The sequence below is a fragment of the Cydia amplana genome, chromosome 7 (assembly GCF_948474715.1).
Source record: "Cydia amplana chromosome 7, ilCydAmpl1.1, whole genome shotgun sequence".
Classification (NCBI taxonomy): Eukaryota; Metazoa; Arthropoda; class Insecta; order Lepidoptera; family Tortricidae; genus Cydia; species Cydia amplana.
The window spans coordinates 10629345-10657073 of NC_086075.1; the positions used below are offsets into that span (position 1 = coordinate 10629345).

General features: G+C 39.0%; 2 protein-coding genes across 2 annotated transcripts in view; both read right to left on the minus strand.

Annotated features, from left to right (window-relative positions):
* Positions 1–239: 239 nt before the first annotated feature.
* On the minus strand, positions 240–12892 carry LOC134649462 (ras-related and estrogen-regulated growth inhibitor-like protein). The gene is made up of 6 exons (XM_063504218.1): positions 12633–12892; positions 5672–5728; positions 4744–4820; positions 1484–1665; positions 852–1038; positions 240–501 (listed from the first exon to the last, which is right to left on the minus strand). The coding sequence occupies exons 1-6, from the start codon at positions 12694–12696 to the stop codon at positions 433–435; spliced, it is 636 nt and encodes a 211-aa protein (XP_063360288.1). The 5' UTR covers positions 12697–12892; the 3' UTR covers positions 240–432.
* LOC134649460 (tRNA-specific adenosine deaminase 1) overlaps positions 8933–27729 on the minus strand; it is a 31499-nt gene continuing 12702 nt past the window's right edge. The window contains exon 3 of the mRNA XM_063504217.1: positions 8933–9383. Coding sequence (XP_063360287.1) covers positions 9360–9383 — 24 coding nt within the window. The 3' untranslated portion in view covers positions 8933–9359. The remainder of the gene's footprint in view (positions 9384–27729) is intronic.

A 27729-nucleotide genomic window follows, 5' to 3' on the forward strand; every position in this document is an offset into this window, starting at 1 on the left:
CATATCAGTTATGCGAAATAAACAAATATAGACCCTTTCTTAATAAGATAAGATCTTTGATAAGTGCAGATACGTTAGTGCAGCTACAAACCTGCTTGGCCAACGTTGTTCAAAGGTCGAAGCTCGCGATTAAAAAAAATACAAGACTCAGTTACGTTGTTTTTCTTAAAAACTAGGGAACGTATTCATATTTCTTTGTAATATCTGATTAATCTGACAGAAATAGGTAAGGATCAAATTTCTAATTCTTATATTTGCGGATTGCGACCACGACAGCCAGGTTAATAAGATTTTCAAATACTCCTAAAACATTTCTAAGGAAAACATTGCCATCAACTGACATATTATTAAATAGATGTCTTATTTTATTTACAAACGAAGCAGTCTCCATGGCTTAAGTAATAAATATGTGTATGAAACATTAATCTTAGTTTAAATGCTGAGTGACGGCCTTTTCTTTCGCACACTTTTGCTATTTTTGCCGAATATTGTGCCGATTACCTGTTAAAAGAAAAAAGTTATTAGGTTAAAATAATATATACCTATTCATAATTTAATCAAAATAAAACTACTTAAGTTTCTACGTCTGCATGCCTATGTACTTTACATTTATTCCACATTTTAACCTACCTACCTACAGCGAACCACTTCGTTCGTTCGTTTATTTGCCTCTCCTTACGTTTAAAATAATACAAAAGGGCTTTCTTTAAAGGTGGATCATGAAATTTCGATTTTCGCGGTAGACTCTCAGTATAGGCAGCCGGAATGAAGGCAGGAGTAAAACGAGTACGCAGCCGCGCGTAAAGAGTGAACGCCATGCTGCCAACAACACATCTCATCATAATACTTACTTTAGAAACCGAATAGGCGGCGAGCTTGCGCCGAGGCGAGGGCAGCAGCAGCGCGAGCGCGCGCGCCTCGCGCAGCAGCGCGTGGAAGGCGAGCGCCGCGCCCGCGCACGACTCCGCCGCAGACACCTCGTAGAACTGGCACCCGAACCGCAGCGACAGCTCCTGACCCTCCTCCGCATGGACCTCCCTACCAACAAAACTTGAGTCAAACCTCATTATCGAAAACGACAGAAGTGGAATGGTTATACCTACTCTAAGTTTATGACAATTATGACCTTTAGTTCGACCACATGTTAAAATAATCTTGAAGAATTAGCAAAAATTTTCACTTATTTCGATTTAGGCACTGTGCGCACATTGGAAACCGGAGCTCTTGGGTTAAATAAATACTGGCTCTTACCATAATGGTTCCAGGCAGCCATGCAGTGTAATATAACTACCAATAATTCCGAAACATAACTTAATACTATAACTTCAAAGCTTACTGAACAAAGAAAGCATCGTGGAGATTCCTGAATGTGCATCGCCGAAAAAGTTGCCTGTTAGTGATCTGACTATAGGCTATTTCCACGACCTGTGTCATGAGTGTAAGTTCAGTAACCTCTAGTGACTGCTGCTTTATCCTCTCTCACCTAGCGTGTTCGAGGTCTCTCTTGTTCCCCAAGAGGGTGACGGCCGCGCAGCCCGGCAGCCGGGTGCGCTCCAGGAGCGATAGCAGCTCGGCGGCCGCCACGAAGGACCGCCGCTCGCACACTGAATACACCACGGCGAACGCGTCGCCCCATCGCACGTGCTCCGCCAGGCAGCCACGAATCTGGGAAACAGAGATTCCATAGGTATTGATGGCGTGAAGCTTGCCTTCACGCCAAGAGGAGAAGAATATTACATATACAACATTAGCAATGCCCAAGAAGAGGAAAATATATATTGATCCATAGTACCTATTGAACAGTAGGCAGGGTTGGGCAGTATTTCAATTACATGTATTTGAAATACAAATTAGTATTTTGTATTTGTATTTCAAATACTACCTCAAAAGTATTTTGTATTTGGTATTTCAAATACTGCACTCACATGTATTTAGTATTTTGTATTTCAAATACTTCAAGCTTCAAAATACATTTCTATAAATACATTTTATTAAATTCTATAATCCTAAAATGTCTAATCTCTCGCACAAGCTGTGAGCCGACCGCGAACCTCCGATCCAGCCGAGATACAATTTTCATTGGCTGGATACTGGATCTATATTAGGTCAACTTCTGCGTGGAACTTTTCGTTTAAATCTAGGGGATAGGGTCATTGCAGTAGTTTCCGTCCATGCACTAATTTTCGACGACTTGACGGATTATCAAATATATATTTCATTTTTAATTTACTACTTTTTGCGAAATCTTCATCTTCCTCGCGTTGTCCCGGCATTTTGCCACGGCTCATGGGAGCCTGGGGTCCGCTTGGAAACTAATCCCAGTAATTGGCGTTGGCACTAGTTTTTACGATAGCGACTGCCATCTGACCTTCCAACCCAGAGGGTAAACTAGGGCCGTAATTGGAATTAGTCCGGTTTCCTCACGATGTTTTCCTTCACCGAAAAGCGACTGGTAAATATGAAATGATATTTCGTACATAGTTCCGAAAAACTCATTGGTTCGAGCCGGGGTTCGAACTCGCGACCTCCGGATTGCAAGTCGCACGCTCTTACCGCTAGGCCACCAGCGCTTCCTTTTTGCGAAATATCATTGTTATATGTAGACAGATATATTGCTTAGACGCCTTAGACATAATGATTGAAATCAGTCCAAATTTGTGCAGGAATGTAGGTATATATATTCAAATTTCGTCAAGTGGACGTAAACTAGAGCTGGACGAAAACTAGCGCAATGACCCTATAAGTTTATATGAAAGGATATTCGTTAACGTTAAAACTAAATGCTAAACAAAAAAAATAATAAAGGTATATTTTGTAATTGAAATACATTATTTTAAACACTGTAATTTGTATTTTGTATTTCAAATACTTTTAAAAATGTATTTTGTAATTTGTATTTCAAATACGTGGAAGCCAGTATTTTGCCCAACCCTGACAGTAGGTATGTTATGTTTAAGCACGTGAAAAAATAAGTACCGTCACAGTCCGTTGTATGTAGGACTCCTGTTAGATACCTAGGTACTTATTCAACCCGAATATGTTTAGTGAAGGGTTAACGCATAATCTCCCTGTCGAATCCCACGATATGACGTCACCCATAAGCGTTCTGGCTCAAATATGAGCCGCTGGGAGCTGACAGATTAAGTATTTGGACCTCTGAGATTTGGACCAGTCGCGAATGAAATGATGCAGTAAATTTATCTATCTGTTCAAGACTCTACCCAAGGGGTCAGTAGATATGCTAGGTTTTTTTTGTTATGGTGTGTGGAAGAATTGCGTACCTAATTTTAAAAGCTCGTGACCTAAGGTAGAAGTTAAGACCTAGTCAGTTCAAATATACCTACCCAGTTATTATGTATTTGCATAAACCAAATTCCAGAGACATGAATTTCAAGAATAACAATCTAAAATAAACAAGGCCACGCTTCCAGTTGAAAATCATACCTAAAGCGTGGTATAAGTTTGGTTTGATTAAATATTCAAGCCACTCAAAATGTTTGCCTTAATAAGATGTATTTCTCAAGACAGATTAATTTGAACGCTGGCGCCTATTACAACGGTGTCATGACATGTCGCCGCTTAATTAAAAGTAGCGGTGCTGATAAAGGTTTTGGGCACAAATTCCGGAAATTCAGATTCAATTCCATTAACAAAAGCCAAGATTGAGCGTAATCTATTAAAGAAATGTATCGGCGCTCTATAATGCAGTCAAGACACAAGTGTCTCTGCGGGGCGCAATGGGGCCGCCGCTTTATAATCCATTACGCAATTCAAAACATTGAAACATTTTTTTAACAGTTCCGTTATTGAATTTTCGACCTCCTGCATCCACGCTTGTAAACAAAAGAAGTATTTTTAAACCACACATTGGTGTTTTCTTGTTTTGAGTTGATGACTATTCCAGTACGTGCCACTGAAATATCAACTGTAGCAAGCAACTGCGCAGAAATATCGACACGCAAAACATAAGGTAGGTAATCGAGGTTACTGGCCCCTTCAAATCATCAACTTCAGATGATGTTTATAAATGTATCAAAAAACGTATATACCCACCTAATACAACTACATCTGGCATAGGACAGTTTTTGTATACGTTTGTAGCAGTGCACAGTGGCGGGGCGTTCATAGAACACTAATCCCACTGGAACTGGACTTATGCAGTTAGGAGTGAAGGAAGTGTATTTCGCTATCCTAAAATGAAGAAGTAACTACTTACATATTCGTATCATCGCAACATCTCGAGTTGAATTTTTAGAGATTTTTTTTTAAACCCTTTACTTGTTTACGATATATTTAATGTAGCGTGCGGCAAATTGCCCAAAGATCTCTAGAAAGTAAATCAAAAGGCACTAAGCTTTCTTCGAAGCCAGCCGACTAAAAACAAACAATGTCTAAATAATAAAAATAAGCATATAAGAACTTTACCAGCTTACGCAATAATTCGTTTCGCGGTCTGTTTTTGAGATAGGCGGTATTCCGCTGGAGGCGACCGCGGCCGCCGCGATCGCATCTGATAGCCGATACAAGACCCATAAACTTTGTCTAATTAAATTGTACGAGCATCAGCCTCCCGCTACCCAGCAGATAAACATCGCCATTGTCTACCGCTAAATGAATCTCGGCCTTTCCGGCTTCATTTACAATACTGTTGCCACTTAAATCTTTATTGTTCACCACCTACAGATTAACGTCGAAGGTAATAAAGTTGAACAGCAAAATAATTAACTTTATCAATTTACTTACTGCACAGTTAGAAGTGTCCATAATCTCGACTTCAGATACCGCGCCGTCGAACGCGACTCGGTGCTGATAAAGAAAATCTGAAACCAAACAATACATTTGTTGGGTATTCCCAGCTAATAGCCACCACTAAAACTAAGCATCAATTAGTATCCTTTGAAGCTAGGAATCCAAGGTGATTTATTTTATTGGATACCTAGAAGGATTTAAAACGTAGGTACAATATTTATTAACAGTAAAAATAGTTAAATACTTAATAGCAAGTCTATTCAATTGTGTAACAAATTCTGTTAATGGTAAAGGCGTGATAAATGATTGACTTAGGCAGATACTTACAAAAATAGAAAAATATTTCAAAGACAAAAAATACGGTAGATAAACTGTATCAATAGTAAAAAAATTGAAATTAGAGGAGCAACCTGACAATATTAAATTTCGATAGCTATCATAATTATCAGCGCACTGTAATTTGCTATAACATTACCGACAATAATTATGGTATAATGGATTGTTCGGCCAGTCGCTATAGGCATAGTCATACCCTAAACGAACAGCGACATTGTTACCTTGTTTATCTTAATATAGGCAGTGGAATGCGAGTGGACGATAAATACTAAATTATGTTCTTTTAAGAGGCTTTCGCTGAGTTACTAGCAATGAATATTAAATTCAATTTCCTTAACATTTTAATTTACTTCGAAGCGCCACGCCACCGCCAGTGACGCAAAACACGACACTTGCCATTCGTTTAAGGTCGGAAGGAAGGAGACATTTCAATTTAAAGTTGCACTCGACAGCGCGCAAATTGACGTCAATTGCTTGTAACAATAACTCGTAATTTTGCATATAATATTCTCACCATCATAAACGAAATGGCCTCTGATAATTATCTATGATGATGTCGGTAATTTGATTGTAAACATTCACTCACCTCCTGTAGAGCTGTATTCACCTATGTACCGCTTGGTTAGATAACGCACGACGACCGCTGCAACAAACAAATAACTTATCTTATTATACCGTTCAATTATGATGTAATTGATACATCAACCTATACACCTTTTATAGACACGAAGTTACCAGACTCATGACCCTGGTAATAAAGCTAACAATGACCTAAGGTCGTTCCTCCTAACTTTCTATCAGAAGCGCTATAAGCATTGATTAGTCTTTTCATTCCACTCCCGGTATTTCGATCCAAGGGACGTATACAATACAAACAGTTATCAACAACAGTGACGATGCAATTTTGGAGAAAGCCCTCGCCGACAGCTACCTACAAAACGACGAGGGAATCCTGCCACCTCTAAAGGAGCTGTAGAACCTATTCAAAAAGTTCATTACACTAGCCACGACTCGACGGGCGCGGAATAATGAAGATAGGTACTTGACCCTTTGATGGATAATAATAATTATACGAGTTTCTACTGCATGACTGATGGAAATTTATGTTCTGATGCACTTTCTTGTTTGAATTACTATGCTCAGATCTGATAGTTGATGAAAGACTAGTTGTCTGCATTAAATCTTATGCAGCGTAATTTCTTATTTACCTTCCCTCGCTAACAAATGCTGTTTATTATTCCAGGCGCAGTTTTATCATCAAAGGCGGTATTACCCCAGGGGGGTTATCGCCGCTTCCATTTTAGTCTGACTCTAGGTCCAAAACGATTACCCAACGTCTACGCAGCCTTATGCAACTGCACGTCGCATGACAATGGACTTGGGTGGAATGCATTCATAACACATTCTAGGGCACCCGATTAAGGTAACTTGACCAAACGTTCTTCGTCTCGATTGCGACTTCTGAGGGGAGACCTGCATTGCGACTTCTGCATTGGATTTTTTTATTAGGTAATCTAAAGCATGAATGCGTTGACAATCAAATAAAGATTGCAATCATTATGTTGTTTATTTGTAGGTATATGTATATACTAAAGAAACGCTCTGAGCTAGGTAAGTCCCTAGTTAATATTTTCTCTTAACATAACTAAATTCGGCCCTTACAAACTACACAATTAACCGGAAATCACCGGTCCTTTGTAATCGTAATTAAGTACAATATCAGAAAACTGTTTACGGTAAAATAAAATAAATAAATAAACATTGTACTCCTCCTTTGATTGACATCATTCAATAAACCCACCGAGTTACCGCATCAATAAAGTTGAATGGTTGTTAACAGCAGTCATGAAGAATGAAGTTCTTAATGAGGCATTATGATTCTTAAAGACGTAATGTTACCGAACCACCGGCGGCAACCGAAATTTATGAAAGACATGCCAAATTCCACACTCTCATTTTCCTTTCGTTTTTTTTCGCCCGCGCATTAAGTGCATACACTTTCTCCGGGAATCGATTACGCATTCGGTGATAAAACTGACTGTTTAATTTGATCGAAACACTTTGAAGTCCATTACGAATTAAAAACAAACAATCATTTCGATCCGTTATAAATATCGATATAAAAATCATTTAAATGCGTTGAAGGGCGTAAGACAAATTGCGATGATCAAGCTACATGGCACCACGTGGGTTGATAGATGGTGCTTTATCTTAGGAACAATGGATGTATCGGCAGGAATCTATAGGGTAATTAATAGATTACGAGTCTCATCGATCAAGAGCCGATTGATGCGCGTGTCGGCGAACAGGTAATACGCATCTAGGATATACCAGCTTGCCTACGTTTATCTCCACTCTCCTCTATGCTGTCACTGGCAAATTAATTCTTGATTGCGCTAACATGAAACCAAAAAAAATTATTTTTCCTAAGATTCGTATACTTACTCATAAAAATATTAATTTTGTCATACACAATACAAAACACAAACCTAATTAATTACCCACATACCTAATTTTTTTGTTATTGCATGGTAGATAAACTGTTTAAGTTTAGGCTAATTTTGAACTAGATTTATTAAAGATTAAAGATTATTTATGATTTATTTATTGTGTTATTTAATCTCTGTTTTATTAATAAAAGTTTAAGTTGATACACATATACTTAAAGAGGTGTTTGGAGCAAAACAAATTCTTTAAAACTGGTACTGGTTTCGATTTATTTATAATAATAAAAACTAGGCCCTCCGAGCGTGAGATTCGACTCTTGCAAGTAAAAATCTATTTATATTAAATTACAGAAACATTTTTTCGTTTTACTCGCAGAGAGAGGTTTGACATTAAATCGATGCGGGTCCATCGGGTGCTGTGGTTAATGTCGAGTATTAAGGCGCATAAAAAGCGACTCCACGTGAAATTGTGGCTACGTGAGGGCATTACCTGTCTATAGTATCTGTACTGACGCGTGCGTGCACTGGAAACCACTGCGTGTCGGGTCACACACAACTAAGAGTTCCGTCTAGGATAGTCAGCTGGCCTATTTCCTTGATAATATGAGTAACATTCGCCGCCGCCTTAGGTACTGCCGCGATTGTGACAACCCTTCATTTATTTTATTAAGGAAATTAACAGACGCCGCCGCCGCAGTAATGTAGCTGTAGTTGACATCCGAATGTTACTGGTTATCAACTTAGGAGGCAAAGGCTTTATATTTATAGGGAGCTGCGGGGGCTTGTAAACCATAAGTAACAAAAAAAATCTACCTACTATAAAATATATTATTAATATGATATTTAATGTTATATATATTATAGACAATATAAATTGTCCAATTGACAGTTTTCGACTTCGATATTAATATTATTACAAAGCGAAATCGGCCGCATCGGCTAGCCTGCACCGCGAGTGGTAGACGTTGGCGGCACCGCGGTGCATCACTGCGGAGTGATCCATCACAGCGTGAGAATGAAAAGCCGGCGACGGCGCAGTTTGCTGTTACATAGGGCCCTTTTCACCCGATCAGCGAAGATAGGAGGATTAGGAGGGTTATGTTTGAATGTGGGTCAAAACTCTAAGTATGTATTTTTTAACGCGTGAGATATATGTCATAACATTGTCACATCTGTGGGCTAGCTTATGTTTCTAGGTCAGTTTAAATTTTATTCCCTGTATTTATGTACATTTTATGCCTAAGATGTGCTTATTGGGGGGCCTATTTCTATTTGTTTAAACGCGCCGCAGTCCAGACGTCGTTTTCATCTTAGTTGTTAAAGTGACATACCTATTTGTGTGATGCGGGATATTATTTTTACAATTTTATCTCACCAAAACGTAGAGTCTACATAATGCATGTCAAGCTACACAGTGCTGCACAATCTGCGCTCTTAATTGACATTGCGACAGATTCACGACACCGAAAACGATTTCCAAGTTTATTTTTAGTCGCTGTCTGTGCCTTTCAAATTTCACCCCACGAATACACTTAATCAACTTCCAGGGAACTCATGGCAGATCGTTAATAAAATACTTTATTGACCCAGGTTAATTGTTTTAACTGGTCGATTTAAAAACCGTTCATACGCGAGGCATATCATCTCGAGACTGGCCTAGTTATTCGGACACCAGATAAGGGATAAACTGCATTAAGCACCAATGGAATTATAAACGACTAACGGACATTATGACCTGTAAATAACGTACGGCGGCTCCAGTAATGAGCTCCGAGAATAATTTAAATCGTAGTCGCCGCTTTATGCTACGGGACGAGCTAAACGATGTTAGTCGGTCGCGGGTCCCTGCCACTCCCTCGTAGACAGGATCTACTTTAAAAACAATTTCACATGTCGGCCCAGCGCTTTTCTGTAATGAATTGCAAACGCGTGCGTCTACGCCGGTCCGTCAGCCGTCAGCGGGCGCGCCGCGCCGGGCCGGCAATTAGGGCGGTGCAATTACACGCCGGTGGGTCAGCGCGATTTCCCGACACCGTCGCCTGGCGCCAACCGTTGTGTAACGCTAAAACGTCCGATTAACGCTTAACCGAGGTCGTTGATCTACACTCACCTCATGTGCAAATCATAATGCAAGCTATTTAAATAACAACTTTAAACGCCTCTACTCTAATTAACACAGTTTTTCTTAATTAAGTGATAATGTTAGTCCTGCTATGTAGGTTACCTTGCGACAGCTGACGCCGTGTCCTATGAGACGGCGACACTGGATTCATGAGAGTCTTTGACATGGACGATGTACCTACCTACATCGTACCTACATGACGAAACCGAAATTAAACCATATAAGAAACATATACCTAAGTAAAACAATTTATTTGATGAAAGAAGAATTTCACTCGTATATTACTGGTGTATTCCTATTTGTCCTCCCGAGCACAGCTGGGAATACGTTACGTATTTTATATAATCATTCCCATTTGACCCCCGCCTCGTGTATGGCGGCGGTCACGTGGGGCAGGGACAAATGGGAATACACCCTCGTACGTGCTATTCTCTACAAATTGATTGGTTCGAATATTTAGAAACACTTATATCATTAATCGTGGAATGTCTATAACTCCATCTGTCACAGGAATGTATAATGCATCATATTATTATAGTGTGTGCTTTTTGATAAGATGCTTAATTAAATTATAATAGAGAACAATGGCGAGCTTATCATAATGCCGTTTACATTGAAACATTCCATCTGAAGGAATTTGATAAACAACACCGGAGATATTTGTTGACGAATGAAATTACGATCTATAAGCAAAGGCTTTTGATAATGGATAGTTTGAATAGAGTGTATAAAACGTAATACAATTTTAAAAGTAAATAAATATGCAATTTATTGATGTTAATAGTTGACATTTTTATAAGATTAAAGGTAAAATCGATACATAAATTAGATCTTAAAATTCTCGGGGCTGTCTTTACAAAACTCAAGTTCGTCTCGTTTTGTAATTTCGGCCCTTGAATTTTAAGAACGCTTATTATGTAGGTAAGGTACCTGGTAATCATTTAAATAATAATTTGAGCCTATATACGTCCCACTGCTGGGCACAGGCCTCCTCTCATGCGCGAGAGGGCTTGGGCTATAATCCCCACGCTAGCCCAATGCGGATTGGGGACTTCAGATACCTAATTACACCTTTGAGTTTTTTCGCAGATGTATGCAGGTTTCCTCACGATTTTTTCCTTCACCGAAAAGCTAATGGTAAATATGAAATGATATTACGTACATAAGTTCCGAAAAACTCATTGGTACGAGCCAGGATTTAAACCCGCGACCTCCGGATTGAAAGTCGGTTTGACGGTACCTGTTGCAGACAGAAAATACTTCGCGCGAACTATGATGAGCGAACGAGAGTTCAAGGTTATATAGACGTGTACCTACCTACCTACTACACGATAGCACAGAATAAGTAATAGTATTATCAACGATAGCTAAGGTGGACCCAAAAAGGAAAAGACCAGGTACGTTTTATTAAATTTCGTTCATACAATCACGCTAATGAGCACATAAGTATTCGGTCTACCAGAAGAAAAATCAAAAGTCCTGAAATTTTAATGTTCTTATTTCAAGTCAACACAATTTATATTTATAGTTATTTATTTTACAATTTGGTCAAAGTTGTTGTGTGATCTCTCGTGCTAATATTGATACCCGAGCAAGCGAAAGATTCCAAAATCCGAATCCGAAAATGGAATGAGCGTTGCGAGGGTTTCAAGGCACGAGGCTTAGGTAAGCAAATTTTGGCACCGAGTGAAACAACATTTTTCACCACACCAACACAAGGAAAATACTAACTGTAAAATATCAAATAAAATCAAATCAAATCGATTTAAAATCAATGTTATTAAATATAAATAAATGAATAATAAATAAATAAATCAGTTGTTGAACAATTAAGAGACCCTTTGAGCTGGTGTGGTGAAAAGTACTCACAACATATCTAACGAGAAGTGATAAAAAATTAGATTATTACGAGTATGTTATTGAGAATTATTGTCCTTTATGTATATTGTGGACCTAATAAAATGTATAATACCTATAACATACCTACATATATTATGTGTCTCTTGTGTTTACATGGATTACTTATATTAAAATGTACCTACATAATTATACAGGAATTGTAAAGTTGCATTTATCATCCAAGGATGGAACATTGTAAAAAACAAATTGTATTTTTAATTATGCAGACATCAATCTTTAGTCTGTTAATTAAATGGACATCATTATTAACCAAAAAAGTCGTTTTCTTGTATTCTCTCATAATAAATGCTTCCCAAATTTGCAAGGCTGTTAACCTGTTGGCCGTAATGATGGTTTCACATTTTATTATACACTCATGATAAAAATAATTACTTAGCTGGTACTTATTTATATTTTTAAGGTGTTCCGGACATTTGGGAGGCGTGCGAGGAGCCGAAGCCAACACGTAGAGTCCCTTTGGACACTTTAATGATATTTAAGGGGTTTATGTTTATAATTAAGGACATTAAATTTATTTTACTTATATATTTGTTTCTATGTACGTATACGAAAATTAAAACTACAAAAGTACGATTAGGTAGTTTTCATTTTCGTAAAATTTTATATTACATTGTACGAGTACCTACTCAGACTGTGAGAAATAATAAATATTAAAAAGCCTGCATTTATAGAAATCTCATACAGGGTGCTTCCTGTAACAGGAGCAATAAATTAAACTGTAGGCTGTACTCTCAAACTGACCAACATTTGTTCAACAACTTTTGAAAATACATAACTCATATTTTGATTTTTATTACACTTTTAAGTTTATTCTAAGACGCAATGTATGGCAAATTTTGTTATGTTTAAAGCGTGACAAGCAACGGCAAACACACTGATGTCAGCGTACAATAGCGGCAATATTTATTTTGTATGAAAAAGAGGAAGTCTAAAGGATTCATAATTTTTAAAAGTTGCTGAACAAATGTTGATCAGTTTGAGGAGTACAGCCTTTAGTTTAATTTATTGCTCCTGTTACAGGAAGCACCCTGTATACGTTTGTAATACAAAATACTAACCCGATTTCCCGCACCGCGGACTCCCCAACACTACCACCCTAATGCGATTTACAGTCATCTTCATTTGTGCTGTTTTTCACGACAGTCTCATCAAAGTCATGCGTACTCGAACATATCGCCGGCAAAGTTCGCAAACCACATGGTCCAATGCACTTGTAAACTCACGACGCTTAAAAATCGCAAGTTGGATCGTAAAATATATCGTCCGCGATTTGTTGGTGCGTGTGCTCAGTGTCGGGCCCGACCGGCTGCCGCGACGAATCTCACGCGACTGACGGAATCGCGACTCGCGAGCCTCCGAGGGCATAGCGCCGCCGTCGCCGCAGCCTCCGCTCTATGCGTAAGCGCATAATATAAACGAGATGACGTATTTACTACGATAGTGCATCGGCGTTTGTTATTGGGAGTTGAATGATACAAACTTTTATTAGATAAAAAGGAAATTGATGCATGAATATAAATAATAATTTTAGGTTATCGGTAGACAACTTTGGGATAGTCAAAAACGTCACAGGATAAGAATTACCTACTAATGGATGTTTATGGAAGTGTAATTAATAAATCATAATACTTAGATAAATAAAAATCGAACTTACAAAATTAATTCGTCTTCAATTTAATAAATAAAATTTATTAGGTAGAGTCTGTTCGGAAAGAGAAGAGTCGTAGAAGTATATACTCGTATATATATATACAGTCCACGACTCTTCTCTTTCTGCACAGACTCTACTTATAGACATTTTATTAAAAATGTCATGCCTAAATTATGTTAAAGGATAACTTTAGTTACACAAGTGAATTTTAATATGAAAGAAAACAAGATTATGAAGCAAAAATAGAAAAGGCTCTCCAACGTAGGTAATACAAAAAGTTATTATTAATTTAAAAGTAAAATCATAAATTTAAATTAGGTATGGAACACCTAAGTATGTAAACACCTATGTTTACATACAAAATAATAGTCAATAAAATTAACTGTGATTAGATAATCAAATACCTCGTACATCACTATTCACCTAATTAAGATATGTCGGTAACCTGAAGCCTAATACTTACGCGTAACACCAGAAGCACACGTGGTACTCAAATGGTAATTAATACTTAATGGGCCCGCCAATTTAGTCGTTTTGGGTAGGTCTTGCAAACCTGTCGCACGGGGATCTGCTCCAGATCGGCACGTCGGCGACATGTCAAGGTGAGAGCGTCGCGGACGCAGACGCCCGCCGCAATAAATTCGTTCTTGCTGAGACGTAATTGGATCCGCCCCGCCTACGCTGGCCAGCTAGGCTACCCCGCTTCCTTCAGCCCATTGTAGGTTAGACCACTTTACCACGCGACAAGTGCATCTAGGACAGATGAGACCGATTTCGAACCCCTGTGAACGGACTAATAACACCGTGCAATCATGATAATTGACCTTCTAGTAAAATAGTAGGAGTAAACCAAGTTACATACCAATAAGTTTACCAAGAAAATTGCAATAAAGCGTCATAGAGAAATTTCATACCAATCGATTCCACGTATGAAGATGGCTCAAAGACGAGACGGGTGTCTAAAGACAACTCCATTTATGTACATCACATTATAAAATCTGGTCTAACACCATCTTTTCTAATATAGCTAAGAACCTATTAAGACATCAATCTATAATACTCGTATGTAAAGTAATGACTCTAATGAGATCTAATCATTTAGCGCGAAGAGGTGTTGCAAAAGATGTTCATATTTACATTTACATAGGTATTGGATACTTATAAAGACACGCCTATGCTTCGCAAATTGAAGATGGAGTAACCATACTCTGGGGTGAAACAATTTCTTACCCAAACGATTTCATAAATGTTATAGTTTACGTGCATAGCACAAATCACCATCAATTTGTTTAAGCGCTATAGATTACCCTGACGGACGACGCAACATCCACGTAAAAGTAAAACTTAACGAAACGCGTAAACCGTATTTGTCAGCATTCATTAGCGATCTCACAAATATGAACTTTCGAAAATCGAAGAAAATACCTTGATTTGCATAGAAGTTAGAGCGCGGTGCGCGTTTCTCTGCTCATTAAGGAAGGTTGGGCCGGGAGAAAAAACGCGACGAGTGCTGTCTCCCGAGGCAAATTGGTCGTTACTGGACAACTTCCTCGTATAAGGTCGGACCTTACCGTATTTATGCAATCGGCGTCATAGTGTCGATGGACCTGGTTCTTAAACTACATTGTGCTCGAATAAATTTATCCCGCAAACCGGTATATTGATGGGCTACAAATCAAGCATGATTTCGACGATATCGTCGTAAAAAATTGGTCAAGCGCGATCGGGTATTATTGTTAACACTTTACAACCAGCAGCAATCAGGGCACTAATTAGTACTTACCTTCGATCAACACGGGCTTCCGACAGGTCGGAAGGGATAGGCCCAAGCGATATCTTGACATTCAAATCATTCTGCCATTTTTCGCGGGGGGGAACGTGCACACAGTCGCACTTCTCACACACTTGCATACAAAATCCAATCTGTAATGACGACACAAATACATAGAAAATGACACCCTACACAGACAAATCTTGCACACCTCGATCTGTTTTTGTGTACGGACGAGTCACAAGTGTCACAACACGCACACTAACACATTTTCGTCAAGAGATGAGAAGTCGGATTTGTTGCTCGACCGATCCGCAATTTGTACTGGGCGACAAAAATCGATAAATCCAGCAATTACATGAGACTATTAAAAATAACCAAAAAGAAAACCAAAACAAAATAACTTCATATAAATTCTTTTTTTAAAAAAAGGGAACCGCCTTCAAAAACCAACCCACTGAAAAGCATAAAATAATTTTTATATGGTACCCCTATACATGTCCAGTCCCTATATCCCGTCGTAAAGCAAATTTCTGCTAAAAAGTAATTAATACCTAATAACAAGAAAATTAATAATCATCCGGGTAATTACTTCGTTTTTGAAGTCGGTGCCAAACCAAAATTTTAGAGAACCGATATTTTAGACAACGAAGAACGCTGCACGTACTTGCATTATAAATACATACTTAGTTTACTCATTAATTTAGTTCTTGTAGGTACTACATACATACTCGTATTTTTTTTTCTGATTGGTAGCAAAGAATGTTTTTGTTCGTTTGGCACCGCCTTCAAAAACTAAGTAATTACCCGGATGATTATTAATTTTCTTGTTATTAGGTATTAATTACTTTTTAGCAGAAATTTGCTTTACGACGGGATATAGGGACTGGACATGTATAGGGGTACCATATAAAAATTATTTTATGCTTTTCAGTGGGTTGGTTTTTGAAGGCGGTTCCCTTTTTTTAAAAAAAGAATTTATATGAAGTTATTTTGTTTTGGTTTTCTTTTTGGTTATTTTTAAGTTTTTTATTATTTTTTATTTATTTTATTTTATTTTTTACTTTTTAGTGATAGGTCAATCATTTATTATAGGTTTTGGGCTAAACTACTAGTTTATTAGGCTCTCCATTTAGTTTTAGTGTAATTTAGTATTAAGTTATTTTGTTTTGGTTTTCTTTTTGTTTATTTTTAATTTTTTTATTCTTTTTTATTTACAAATTTAATTTAATTTTTAATTTTTAGTGATAGGTACTTCATTTATTTTAGGTTTTGGGCTAAAATACTTGTTTGTTAGGATCTCCATTTAGTTTTGGGCTAGGAAGTAACTGCTTACCTACTAATGTTGCTGAACTGATGGCCTAACTCGATGATAATCGCGACAAAACATAAGATGACGTTTCGGTGCTAAACGATTTGTATTAATATTGCCCCTACTCCCACTGCCTAACCTGACCTGACCTAAACCTGAGTTCCACTAGGTACATCCAGAGTTCAGCATCAGCTCCATCTTGGGCACTACTCTCCCAAGTGCTCATCAAGATGTGACAGATGACCAAAATAGCGTGGGCCTATGTTGCACCAAACCTGAGTTCCACTAGGTACAGCCAGAGTTCAGCATCAACTCTATCTTGGGTACTGCTCTTTCAAGTGCTCATCAAGACGCGTCGGATGACCAAAACAGCGTGGGCCTATGTTGCACCAAACCTGAGTTCCACTACGTACATCCAGGGTTCAGCATCAGCTCTATCTTGGGTACTGCTCTCCCAAGTGCTCATCAAGGCGTGTCGGATGACCAAAACAGCGTGGGCCTATGTTGCACCAAACCTGAGTTCCACTACGTACATCCAGGGTTCAGCATCAGCTCTATCTTGGGTACTGCTCTCCCAAGTGCTCATCAAGGCGTGTCGGATGACCAAAACAGCGTGGGCCTATATTGCACCAAACCTGAGTTCCACTAGGTACAGCCAGGGTTCAGCATCAGCTCTATCTTGGGTACTGCTCTGCCAAGTGCTCATCAAGACGCGTCGGATGACCAAAACAGCGTGGGCCTATGTTGCACCAAACCTGAGTTCCACTAGGTACATCCAGGGTTCAGCATCAGCTCTATCTTGGGTACTGCTCTTCCAAGTGCTCATCAAGACGCGTCGGATGACCAAAACAGCGTGGGCCTATGTTGCACCAAACCTGAGTTCCACTAGGTACGTCCAGGGTTCAGCATCAGCTCTATCTTGGGTACTGCTCTCCCAAGTGCTCATCAAGGCGTGTCGGATGACTAAAACAGCGTGGGCCTATGTTGCACCAAACCTGAGTTCCACTAGGTACAGCCAGGGTTCAGCATCAGCTCAGATCTATGTATACTAAAACCTTCTCCAGAATGTAACAAACACTTTTCTGAAAACCGCATCAAAATCGGTTCAGCCAAACGCGAGATAATCGCGAACAAATATACATACATACATACATACATACATACATACATACATATATACATACATACGGGTCAAACTGAGAACCTCCTTTTTTTTTTGAAGGCGGTTAAAAATATAATAATTGTGTTTAAATATAATTAAACGTATGACATGTAAAAAAAATATGATGTGTGAAATGTAACACCTTCTTTTTGTGAATTTGATGTCCCCGATCTCTTTTTACAACAAAAAACCGAGCAATTAGGCATTTTTTCTGCTGCTGTGTTCACTCGCGCGTCTGGACTCGGTCTAGTTAAAAATCCGAGCGCAACTAGTTTTATTACCCGCGCTAGATCAGTTGATCTTGTACCTAGACAGAGGGGAAATAGTGCGAATGCCGCATCCCTTCCGTGTTGATCGAAGGTACTTACCCTTTTGATCTACCTACTGATTATTAACAGAGTTCTATAACATTTATGTTAAATATTGCTTGCTTATGTAGCGCTTCTTTAAGTACATACCATATAAAAAAATTAAAATTCAGTTCACACGTCCATAACATACCGCTACAGACCCCCAAACACGACAGCTTGTAGTATCATCTTCGTCAAAACTCTACGTGATTAAAATACATTAAAAGTGGAGAGCTTTCAATGTTTACAATTTTTAAATTTAAGAATCGTCAACTGAATTTAATAATTACATTTTTATTTGCCAATTACAGGTGGTTAAAACACATTAATTAACATTTTAGAAAAGTTACTTATTTGTTTTTTCACTGCGTAACAAAAATGTGTCATAAGTACATTTAATTAGGTATGTTGGTATGTACAATGGCTGGCGTTCGTTAGAAAAAATATTCTATACCTACATAAACTTATATTTAATCCATAAATTTATTTATTTATCTTTTTATGCCTTCTATACATATAGACAACAAAATAATGTATTAGATAAATTAGAAAATGTATTTAAAAGATACTAGTATCATAAGCATTTATATTGTACTAATCTCGGAACTTCTTTGTGTGGGCTGTTCACGTGCCAGAGATAGGAATAATCTTAGCTTTGACTACCGAATATATTAGTCTCATACCAAGGTTTTGCTAATGTATATTTCCTTTTCCCGATAGTCAAGGATACGGGAGTTGAGTGTAAGTATTGCTCTCTGGAGTGTGAGTCCAGAATTTTAGGACAGGTCAATAGTAGGTACGTTGGAAACGGTTTGTGCGGATTGGTCTGTCTTGTCCGTAGGACCCGTAAATGTCCACCAATTCCACCATGTTTACGATACACGATTTTTTTTCCTGTAAGCGCCAATTATATTTCCCTTATCATACTTAGTATCAACCCTCTGTTTAACGCGTTGGTATCTCGATCTCGATCTTGCGCAACAAATTGGTCCAGTCGGCTGCGGCACGCGCAAATCATATTTGATTAATTAATTTCGACATTTGCAAACTGCATATTTTCGATATATGCATTCAATTAAAGTTGTTCTAATTAAATAAATCGTGTATTTACTCAGCGGTTTCGCAAACTCGCGTGTCAAAACTCGTTTGTTAATGGTCTCAACAATGGTTCACACTTGCCTATTCAGCTTCGTATCTCTGGATCTTGCTTGTTGCAACGTTAACACCTACTCTTGAGTTGAACCGTTCATTGAAAAGAGCAATGAAAACATTTCTCAAGATTATTATGATTTCAAAAGCTTGGGCTGCTTTAGTAAATATTGCGTTGAGTTAGTTTCGGCGAACTGGATTAAGTGCACCGTAATAATGGTTTTAGCGTCACTGCAGTGTATTGTGGGACATGCAGAAACGATAGAATTGTTAACATTGGTTATAAACGGCTTAAAGGGGCTAAGCAACGTCTTTGTCCATTTGTCTCAGGCTTTGTTCCAGGAACATTTAGTTTTTGTTGTGTTTCTGGTCTTAACGAGTGGATGAATTTTCAGTGCAGCAATGGTAAAAAAGTTATTATGTTGTCATGAATGATGGCGAAGGGAAATGTAAGGATATGGCATAAACTGTGCGAAGATGCTAGTGGACATGCTGGGGCAGCTTATAAGTCACTAAGGCCTTTGTCTGGCTGTAGTGCGATGTCAATCTGCATAGAAGTTGTATACAAGGGGGTATTTTAAATACCGTATTTAGGACCATGGGACGGTAGATGTTAAGATAAAATAAAAGCAATCTCAAGGACGAAACTCTATCAAGATCATGAACATATCCCTTTCCTAAAATGTCGCATCTCTGATTTTGAGATATTAACAAGTTTTTCTGATAAAATACTCTTCTCATTAAAAGTGCAGAGAACAATTGGATTATACGTACTAACAATGTGAGGCTATTAAATCCAAAAAGCTGACATAAATTGAAAATTCAGACGGACGTTGTTGTAGCGCAGAAACTTTGGATCGAATGTCGAATACATTTACCTACCAAATGGGGCTTTATGGTTTTGAAACCCAGAGTACCACGTGCGTTCGTTATTAAATTGGCGGAGATGGGGTCACACGATTTGTTCGACAACACTAACAGGGCCGGCCCACGCCAAATTTAATTTAATATAAAATAATACTCAATTAATTATAGTGTCGACAGAAGTAGGCCTGCTTTTGTTTTATTATACTGGAACCGAAATGATAAACGGATGAAAGAGGTATTTTTACGCCAGTATCTACGTTGGTCGATTAACCTTTATGAAACAACATTCGTATAACCAAAGTAGTTACCTCACTTGCCTCCTATACCATAAAAAAACTAAACGCCAAATAAATTAATATACAGGGTTATATTTGAACCGTTAGCCATATTGTGCGAGGTGATTAGGTAGGTCATACTGAACAACTTTTTCTAGGGAAGAATTGAAATTACATTAAACGTTAATGCAATTTCAATTGTTTTAAACGATTTTTAGTGTACCGCACAAACTTTGTTCGCGGCACACTTATGGGATCACATCGGTCTTGCAAATCAGTTAAATGTGTTTTTTTTTCTCCGTGTGATAATGATAAACATCACTGGTGAAATGAAGTTTTTGTAATTTTACGCGCTCAAACATGACCTCCGCGTGTCTGTTTTAATCAACGATAAAAATATAACATTTTCGACAGTTGGTGACATGTTGACAGTAGACAAGGTAAATGCATGACAACGTTATTTTTGTATCGAAAATTAAGCTGCAACACATACATTCTTAATTTAAGTGGTTGTGAGTAGTCATATGAGTGCCTTGTTTACGTGCTAAATTAGTAAGCGACCAGTTTTTAGCCATACGATTGAATAACTTAATTAATTAAGTTTTATACTGGTACATTTTTCATGGCACCAGGATAAGCTTGGCTTTATAGTCAAATACAATTTGTTGAACAAAGTGTAACATACGATCTTACTCCCTCAATAATAGAGTCTAAAACCTTTACTAAATTAATGATGGAACTTTCCCCGATTTTATAAACGAGGTTTTTCACTGGCGAGGCGACTCTTTTAATAATGGAGCCGAATTTATTATTTTGAATACTTTACTAATTTGCAATCGAATTCCACTCGGTTGAAGCGTGAAATTTCAAACAATTATTAACACCTCACTCGCTTGCGATCGTATTTCACTCGCGTCGGGATCTTTTAAACCACTACTATATAAAATACACTACCCTATGTATTCACTACGGAAATGAATACCTTTCTCAAAACTGTCTTAACATGTAGTTTCCACCTTGTCAGAGAGAAGGTCCTAATCGTATTTACGATATCTTTAAATTCAGGTCTGGTTTCCTTTTTTTCCAGTTTGGCCTACTCTTAATTTTGTTAATTTTGTAGGTTTGCCTCTTTTCTCTCAGATGTTGTCAATTATAATACTAATTCAGTGAAAAGTGACAGTTTTAGGAATGACTAAATACCTTATATTCCAACTCTTACCACTATATTGAATCGAACGGTAATGTGCAAATGGAGTTCGTACCTATTTCAAAATGTCGCAAAAGCATTTTGAAACCACCGATTCTTAAAAGCAAGCCCTATTCTGCAAACGCCGCTGTATCGACACCTACCGTTACATAAAACAAGGCAACAGAATCATAAGTACCTTTCTGTTTTTATTGTAATGTCCCTGGCTGAAGATAAAGACATTTGCCGGCAACGAAACGCCTACACTCGTTTGATTAAAGGTGGAACTCGTAAACAAATGGATTTGCTAACTTAAATACCTATTCAAAATATTTGTCATCTCACCTGCTCGTTTTTAGGGTTCCGTAGCCAAAGGGTAAAAAACGGGACCCTATCACTAAGAATTCGCTGTCCGTCCGTCCGTCCGTCCGTCCGTCCGTCTGTCACCAGGCTGTATCTCATGAACCGCGATAGCTAGACAGTTGAAATTTTCACAAATGATGTATCTCTGTTGCCGCTATAACAAATAATAAAAATAAAATAAAATAAATATTTAAGAGGGCTCCCATACAACAAACACGATTTTTTTGCTCTATTTTTTGTTGATGGTGCGGAACCCTCCGTGCGCGAGTCCGACTCGCACTTGGCCGGTTTTTTTTTTTGACATTTTACATCTGCGTAAAAAAGCCCTACACGCCTGCAAAACTAAAGGCGAACAAATTAAGGAGAGTAAAGCGTAAAACCTGCCTACTAAATTTATGTTAGTAAACATGCAGACACACTTGAACACACGTTCTACTAAGGCCTACTAGGGTTCGTGTCACCGTAGACTTTACGAAAAAAGTAACACTTTAGGTAGGCCTGCTGTTCACTCACTACACTGCACTGCACTTCCTACCTTTTGTAATAAAACACTTTCTTGACAACTTAATACTCATTTATTCTGAAACCAAATTGACTATATACGGGGCTGTGGAAAAATCTTAACAGCGCGAAGTAGCCGACAGAACAGCGACATCTATTGTGAAATTGGGCAACTATAAAAACTAAACATTACTACATTCAACATTATCGGCCCCCAAGGACGACTTGTCCTTCATAACGATCCATGTAAACAAAACAAAACAAGAATAGTGAAGTTAGTAACACGTGAAAATCTACACGAATCAATGGTAAAGGTTAAAATTACACAGTGAAACTCAAATAGAGCTATTCCTCAAAACTAAAAACACATTAATCTTCTTAACAGATAGTTAAGAATCCAGAGGTAGAGGGCAAATTTTAGCAATGGGCCTACGAAAAGTACCATTTTTGAATTTCAACGTAACCACTCGTGTCAAACCATCTCTACCAGGATGCTTATCTATTATACGACCTAACAACCACTTTCCGGGAGGGAGTCTTTCATCCTTGACCAAAACTACTGTTCCAATATCAGGATCAGGATTAGTAACGGTCCATTTATACCGGTTTTGTAAAGTTGTTAAATACTCAGTACTCCAACGAGTCCAAAGCGATTGCAACATCCTTTGGAGCAATTGCCAACGATCCAGACGGGATACTGGCACAGTTGTGAGACTTTCTTCCGGAACAGTGATAGGAGCTTCGCCTATAAGAAAATGTCCCGGTGTAATTGGAGAAGCATCATCAATCGAGTTACTAATGGGAGTTAACGGTCGCGAATTTACACAAGACTCCACTTGAGTCAAAAGTGTGGAATACTCTTCAAACGTGAGAAGAGTCTGCCCGATAACACGCTTAAGGTGAGACTTGATCGATTTCACACCGGCTTCCCAGAGTCCACCAAAATGTGGTGAGCCAGGAGGAATAAAGTGCCATGTAGTTTGGTCATTTGCCAAAATCTCAGATATTTCTCCAACTACTTCTGAGTTCCTATTCCTAAACATAGTGTCAAGCTCTTTAGAGGCTCCAACGAAGTTGGTACCACAGTCGCTCCACAGATCACTACAATGACCGCGTCTAGAAGTGAAACGACGAAAAGCGGCAATAAAGGCAGCCGTGGACAAGTCACTCACAAGCTCTAAATGAATGGCCTTGGTCACGGTGCACACAAACAAAGCAATATAGGCTTTACAAGTGCGTTGACATCTACCAGGGTACAGTTTTAACTGGACTGGACCAGCAAAATCCACTCCACTTTTACGGAAGGGCTTATCTGGCGTTACACGACACGCAGGTAACTGACCCATTAATTGGTTGATCGGTGTTGCAGACTGTTTGAAACAAGGAATGCATTTATGAACAACTTTCCTAACTAAATTCTTAGCACCGATTATCCAATATTTGCAACGAATTCCATTCAGAGTCAGTTGAGGACCTCCGTGCAAACAATGAATATGAGCATCATTCACAATCAAAACAGCTAAATTACATTTAGAGGTTAGTACGACAGGTGATTTGGTATCAAAGTGTACATTGGCATTACGTATACGTCCTGTAACTCGAATAATGCCATGTTCATCTATAAATGGGGCAAGGGGGGTCAAAACATCAGATTTTGGAAGCCTTTGGCCTTTTCTCAGCATTTGTAACTCTTCCTGAAACCAAAACTCCTGAGAGAGTCGAATGCAAACCTTGGTGGCATATCTCAATTCGGTAACTGTAAGATGCTGAGGAAAAGTCTCAGGAACTGTCTGATTAAGTTTTGCATCAATGTGTGCTTTGCACAGCTTTACAAATCGCAATATGTACGCTGTAACGCGAATCAATTTTGTCAAAGTAGAGTATCTAGCCAAATAGGTAAGTCGATCATCACTCTCATTCGATACACCAGTTTTAAGTGCTACTATCTTACTATCATTTCCTTTCGAATTTTCTTTGGATTCTAGTTGTGTCATTGGTATGTCGAGAGAGAGCGAGCGACAGTTATCAAAACCATTCGTTTGGTGAAGTACAGTTGGTCCGCGCCACCACAACTCGCAGTCTTTAAACAAATCGGGACGAATGCCACGCGACGCAACGTCTGCAGGGTTTTCTGCCGATTTAATGTGGTGCCACCGGCCACTACTTACATTATTAACAATCTCAGTAACTCTATTAGCTACGTACGTTTTCCAAGTGCTAGGGTTTCTTCGAAGCCACGCTAAGACAATCATTGAATCTGTCCACGCGAAGACAGATTCCTCAGGCAAACGAAGACTGTGCTGAACATCTTTGAGTAACTTCGAGAGCAGTACCGCGCCACACAGTTCCAATCGTGGGATGGAGACTTGTTTTACAGGTGCCACTTTTGTCTTGGCAGTCACTAGTGACACGTGGATTCCGTGGGGCGTGATAACTCGCAAGTAAACAACAGCAGCGTAAGCTAAACAAGAGGCATCACTAAACCCGTGAATTTCCACTCTTTCCTTGCCGTCAAATTGTGTGTGAACCCAGCGATCTAAATACAAGGTCGGCATGCGACAGAGCTGGTCCCTATAGCTTGACCACTCTGTGGCAAGTTCGAGAGGAAGTTCATCAGTCCAGCCAATACCACTCAACCAAAGTTTTTGCAAAAACATTTTTGCAGTGACAATCACAGGCCCTAAGAAACCTAAAGGGTCATATGATTTAGCAATATCCGACAGTACTGACGTTTTTGTGAAACGTTCTGTGGGTTCTGAAATATCTACCTTAAGTTCGAAGACATCCCGATGTGAGTTCCATTTGATACCTAAAGCTTTGATGGTATCATCAAGCTTGATCTCGACACTTGGTTGATTTGTTTTCTCTGAGCTAGGAATATTCTTCATGACGTCAGGACTGTTGGATGCCCATTTGTGCATTTCAAATTTACCATTAGCCATAGCTTGTGTGATACGACTCTGTAACTTAGTAGCTTGTTCCACGTCATTCGCACCTGTGAGTAAGTCATCCATATAAAAGTCATTACTTATGACTTCAACTAAGTCTGGGAATTCCTCTTTTTCATCTTGTGCAAGCTGCTTCAGAGTGCGAATAGCGAGGAACGGAGCACATGACGTACCGTATGTCACAGTTAACAACCGTTTCTCGACGATTTCATCTTGTGGAGATGAGCGCCACAGTATGCGCTGATAGTCAACATCATCTTTAGCGACTAGTATTTGGCGATACATTTGCTTTACGTCAGCAAGCAGACAAATCTTGTGAGTACGCCAACGAACAATAAGATCGCGTAAGTCTTGCAATAGTGATGGCCCGATGAGTAATTCGTCGTTCAAAGATGAGCCATTTGACGGCTGTGCAGTTCCATCAAAGACCACACGAAGCTTTGTTGTGCTGCTGGACTCTCTTATCACAGCGTGGTGAGGGAGATGGTAGACTTTGTGAGTTGGCTTATGTTGTGGGTCTACATCTTCTAAGTGATTCAGCTTCTGATATTGATCTATGAAGTCCGCATAATCTTTCTGAAATTTAGGCTTGTTTGCGAATCTTTTCTCCATGTGCATTAGCCTCTGTTGTGCGATTTGTCGAGAGTCGCCCAAGTTCTTTTCGTGATCATCTCTAAATGGTAAGCGTACGACATAACGACCATCTTCTTGTCTGGAGTGAGTTTCTTTATAGTGCTCTTCACATTGTGTCTCAAGATGTGTCATCGGTTTCTCATGAGGCTTGTACTCTTCAGTCTCCCAGAATTTGCGTAGGAGTTGATCTACCTCGATAAGTGCGTGGTGTGCTATAATATTGTGAGGTGGCAGATCACTTCGTGATTTAGACGCTCCAGAGACAAACCATCCGAGTTTCGAGTTTTGTGCTATAAGCTTGTCATCGTTATATTTGTGAAGTCCGCCTAGCAAAATAAATGCATAGACCTCGGCGCCCAGTAGAACATCAATAGGTCCCGGCGATTGCATGTGAGGATCCGCTAGTTGCAATTGGGACAGGGCAGGCCATTGTGTGATGTCAAACTCCTTTGAGGGTAACCAACTATTTATCTTCGAGAGTACGTGAGCGTCAACTTGCATTACATAGTGAGTGTCTATCGGTGAGTAAATATCTAAGTTAACGACGTGTCGTGGTAGTGAGGTTTGATTTTCAAGACCTGTGATATTAGCTGGCTGGAAAGTTTTCTTCAGTCGTAGCAGTTGCACTGCAGACTCCGTAATGAAGTTGCCTTCTGAGCCTTGGTCAATTAGGGCTCTAAGTTGTACTAGAGAACCACTGCTATCCTTCAAATATATCTGTGCTGTGGCTAATATCACTCTCTTGCCTTCTTGTGAAACCTTAAGACTTGTGAGTTCCTTAATTTGTGTGTCTTCCGGTTCTGTGGGTGTCTCCATTGTGACTGTATTCGCAGCTATATTCTGGTAGTGCAAAAGCGTATGGTGTTTGCGATTACAGGTTTTACATGTTGTGGCTTGTCTACAGTTCCGTATGGAATGTCCTTTGACAAGGCAATTGAAGCATAAGTTGTTGTTCTTTACAAATTCTTTACGTTGATCTATATCGAGTTGTGCAAATTCAGTGCAGTGACAGATGTAGTGACTTTTCTTACAATATGTGCATTCCGTATCAACTTCAGCGGTGAAAGATCTCACATTCTTTATTTTAGGTGCAGTAGCTGGTTGTTGAAATGTGGTCTCTTTCTTATCTTTCTTCTGTGTCGCTTGTACCATTTCCATCGCTCTGAATCGTCCCTCTAAGTATGATGTGAGCTTCTTATAAGTGGGTAACTCTATAGAAGACCCAAGTGATTGCTCCCAATCTTTGTGAGTTTCACTATCTAACTTGGATACTACAACATGCACGATAATCGAATCCCAAGTAGTTGTGTCAATCTTCAAATTCGCTAGACTACTGAGACACTGGTTTGTAGTATCAAGAAGATCCTTGAGGCCTTTAGAGCATTCGTACGTGAGTTTCTTCTGATTGAGCAGGCGATTCAGTGTGGTATTAGCTATCACTCTATCATTGCTGTAGCGGCTGACTAAGGCGTTCCAAGCCTTCATATAATTGGCAGCTGTGAGTTCGAAATGACGGACGACTTGTTCTGCTTCACCCTTCAAGCTTGACCTCAAATAATGATGCTTGTGTGTGTCACTCAGACCCGGCTCATTGTGTACCATAGAGATAAACAAATCCTTGAAGTGCATCCATTCTTGGTAATCACCGGAAAACGAAGGGAGGTTTATCGGCGGGAGTTTACTCTTTGTGACAACTTGAGGTTGTGATGTATGAGGCGCTTGAGGAGAGGCACCTTCTTGAATTGTGACAGGTTCCGTCAGTTCCAATAAACTAGTCTTGAACTCCATATAGAAATCTTCGACATCATTATAAAGCGCTTTCAATTCCTTTTTCTCTTCGACGTTAACCGAAGACTTTAAAATTTCTCGGTGTTCAGTAAGGAATTGATTCCAATACTCTTCAAGCGACTCTATGCGTGTTTTCAAATAACTCGCTGTGTAACGCGTTGACGAAGTTTTCTTGTGATTAGTGAGAAGTCTTTTAATC

Excerpts from the sequence above, each read along its gene's own strand:
- LOC134649462 (XM_063504218.1), bottom strand. The coding sequence starts at position 12,696 with ATGAAGATGACTGTAAATCGCATTAGGGTGGTAGTGTTGGGGAGTCCG. Across the intron at positions 5,729-12,632 it reads TCCGCGGTGCGGGAAATCGG|CGGTCGTCGTGCGTTATCTA; the intron begins GTTAGTATTTTG and ends TGTTTGTTGCAG. Across the intron at positions 502-851 it reads CCGCCTATTCGGTTTCTAAA|GTAATCGGCACAATATTCGG; the intron begins GTAAGTATTATG and ends TTCTTTTAACAG.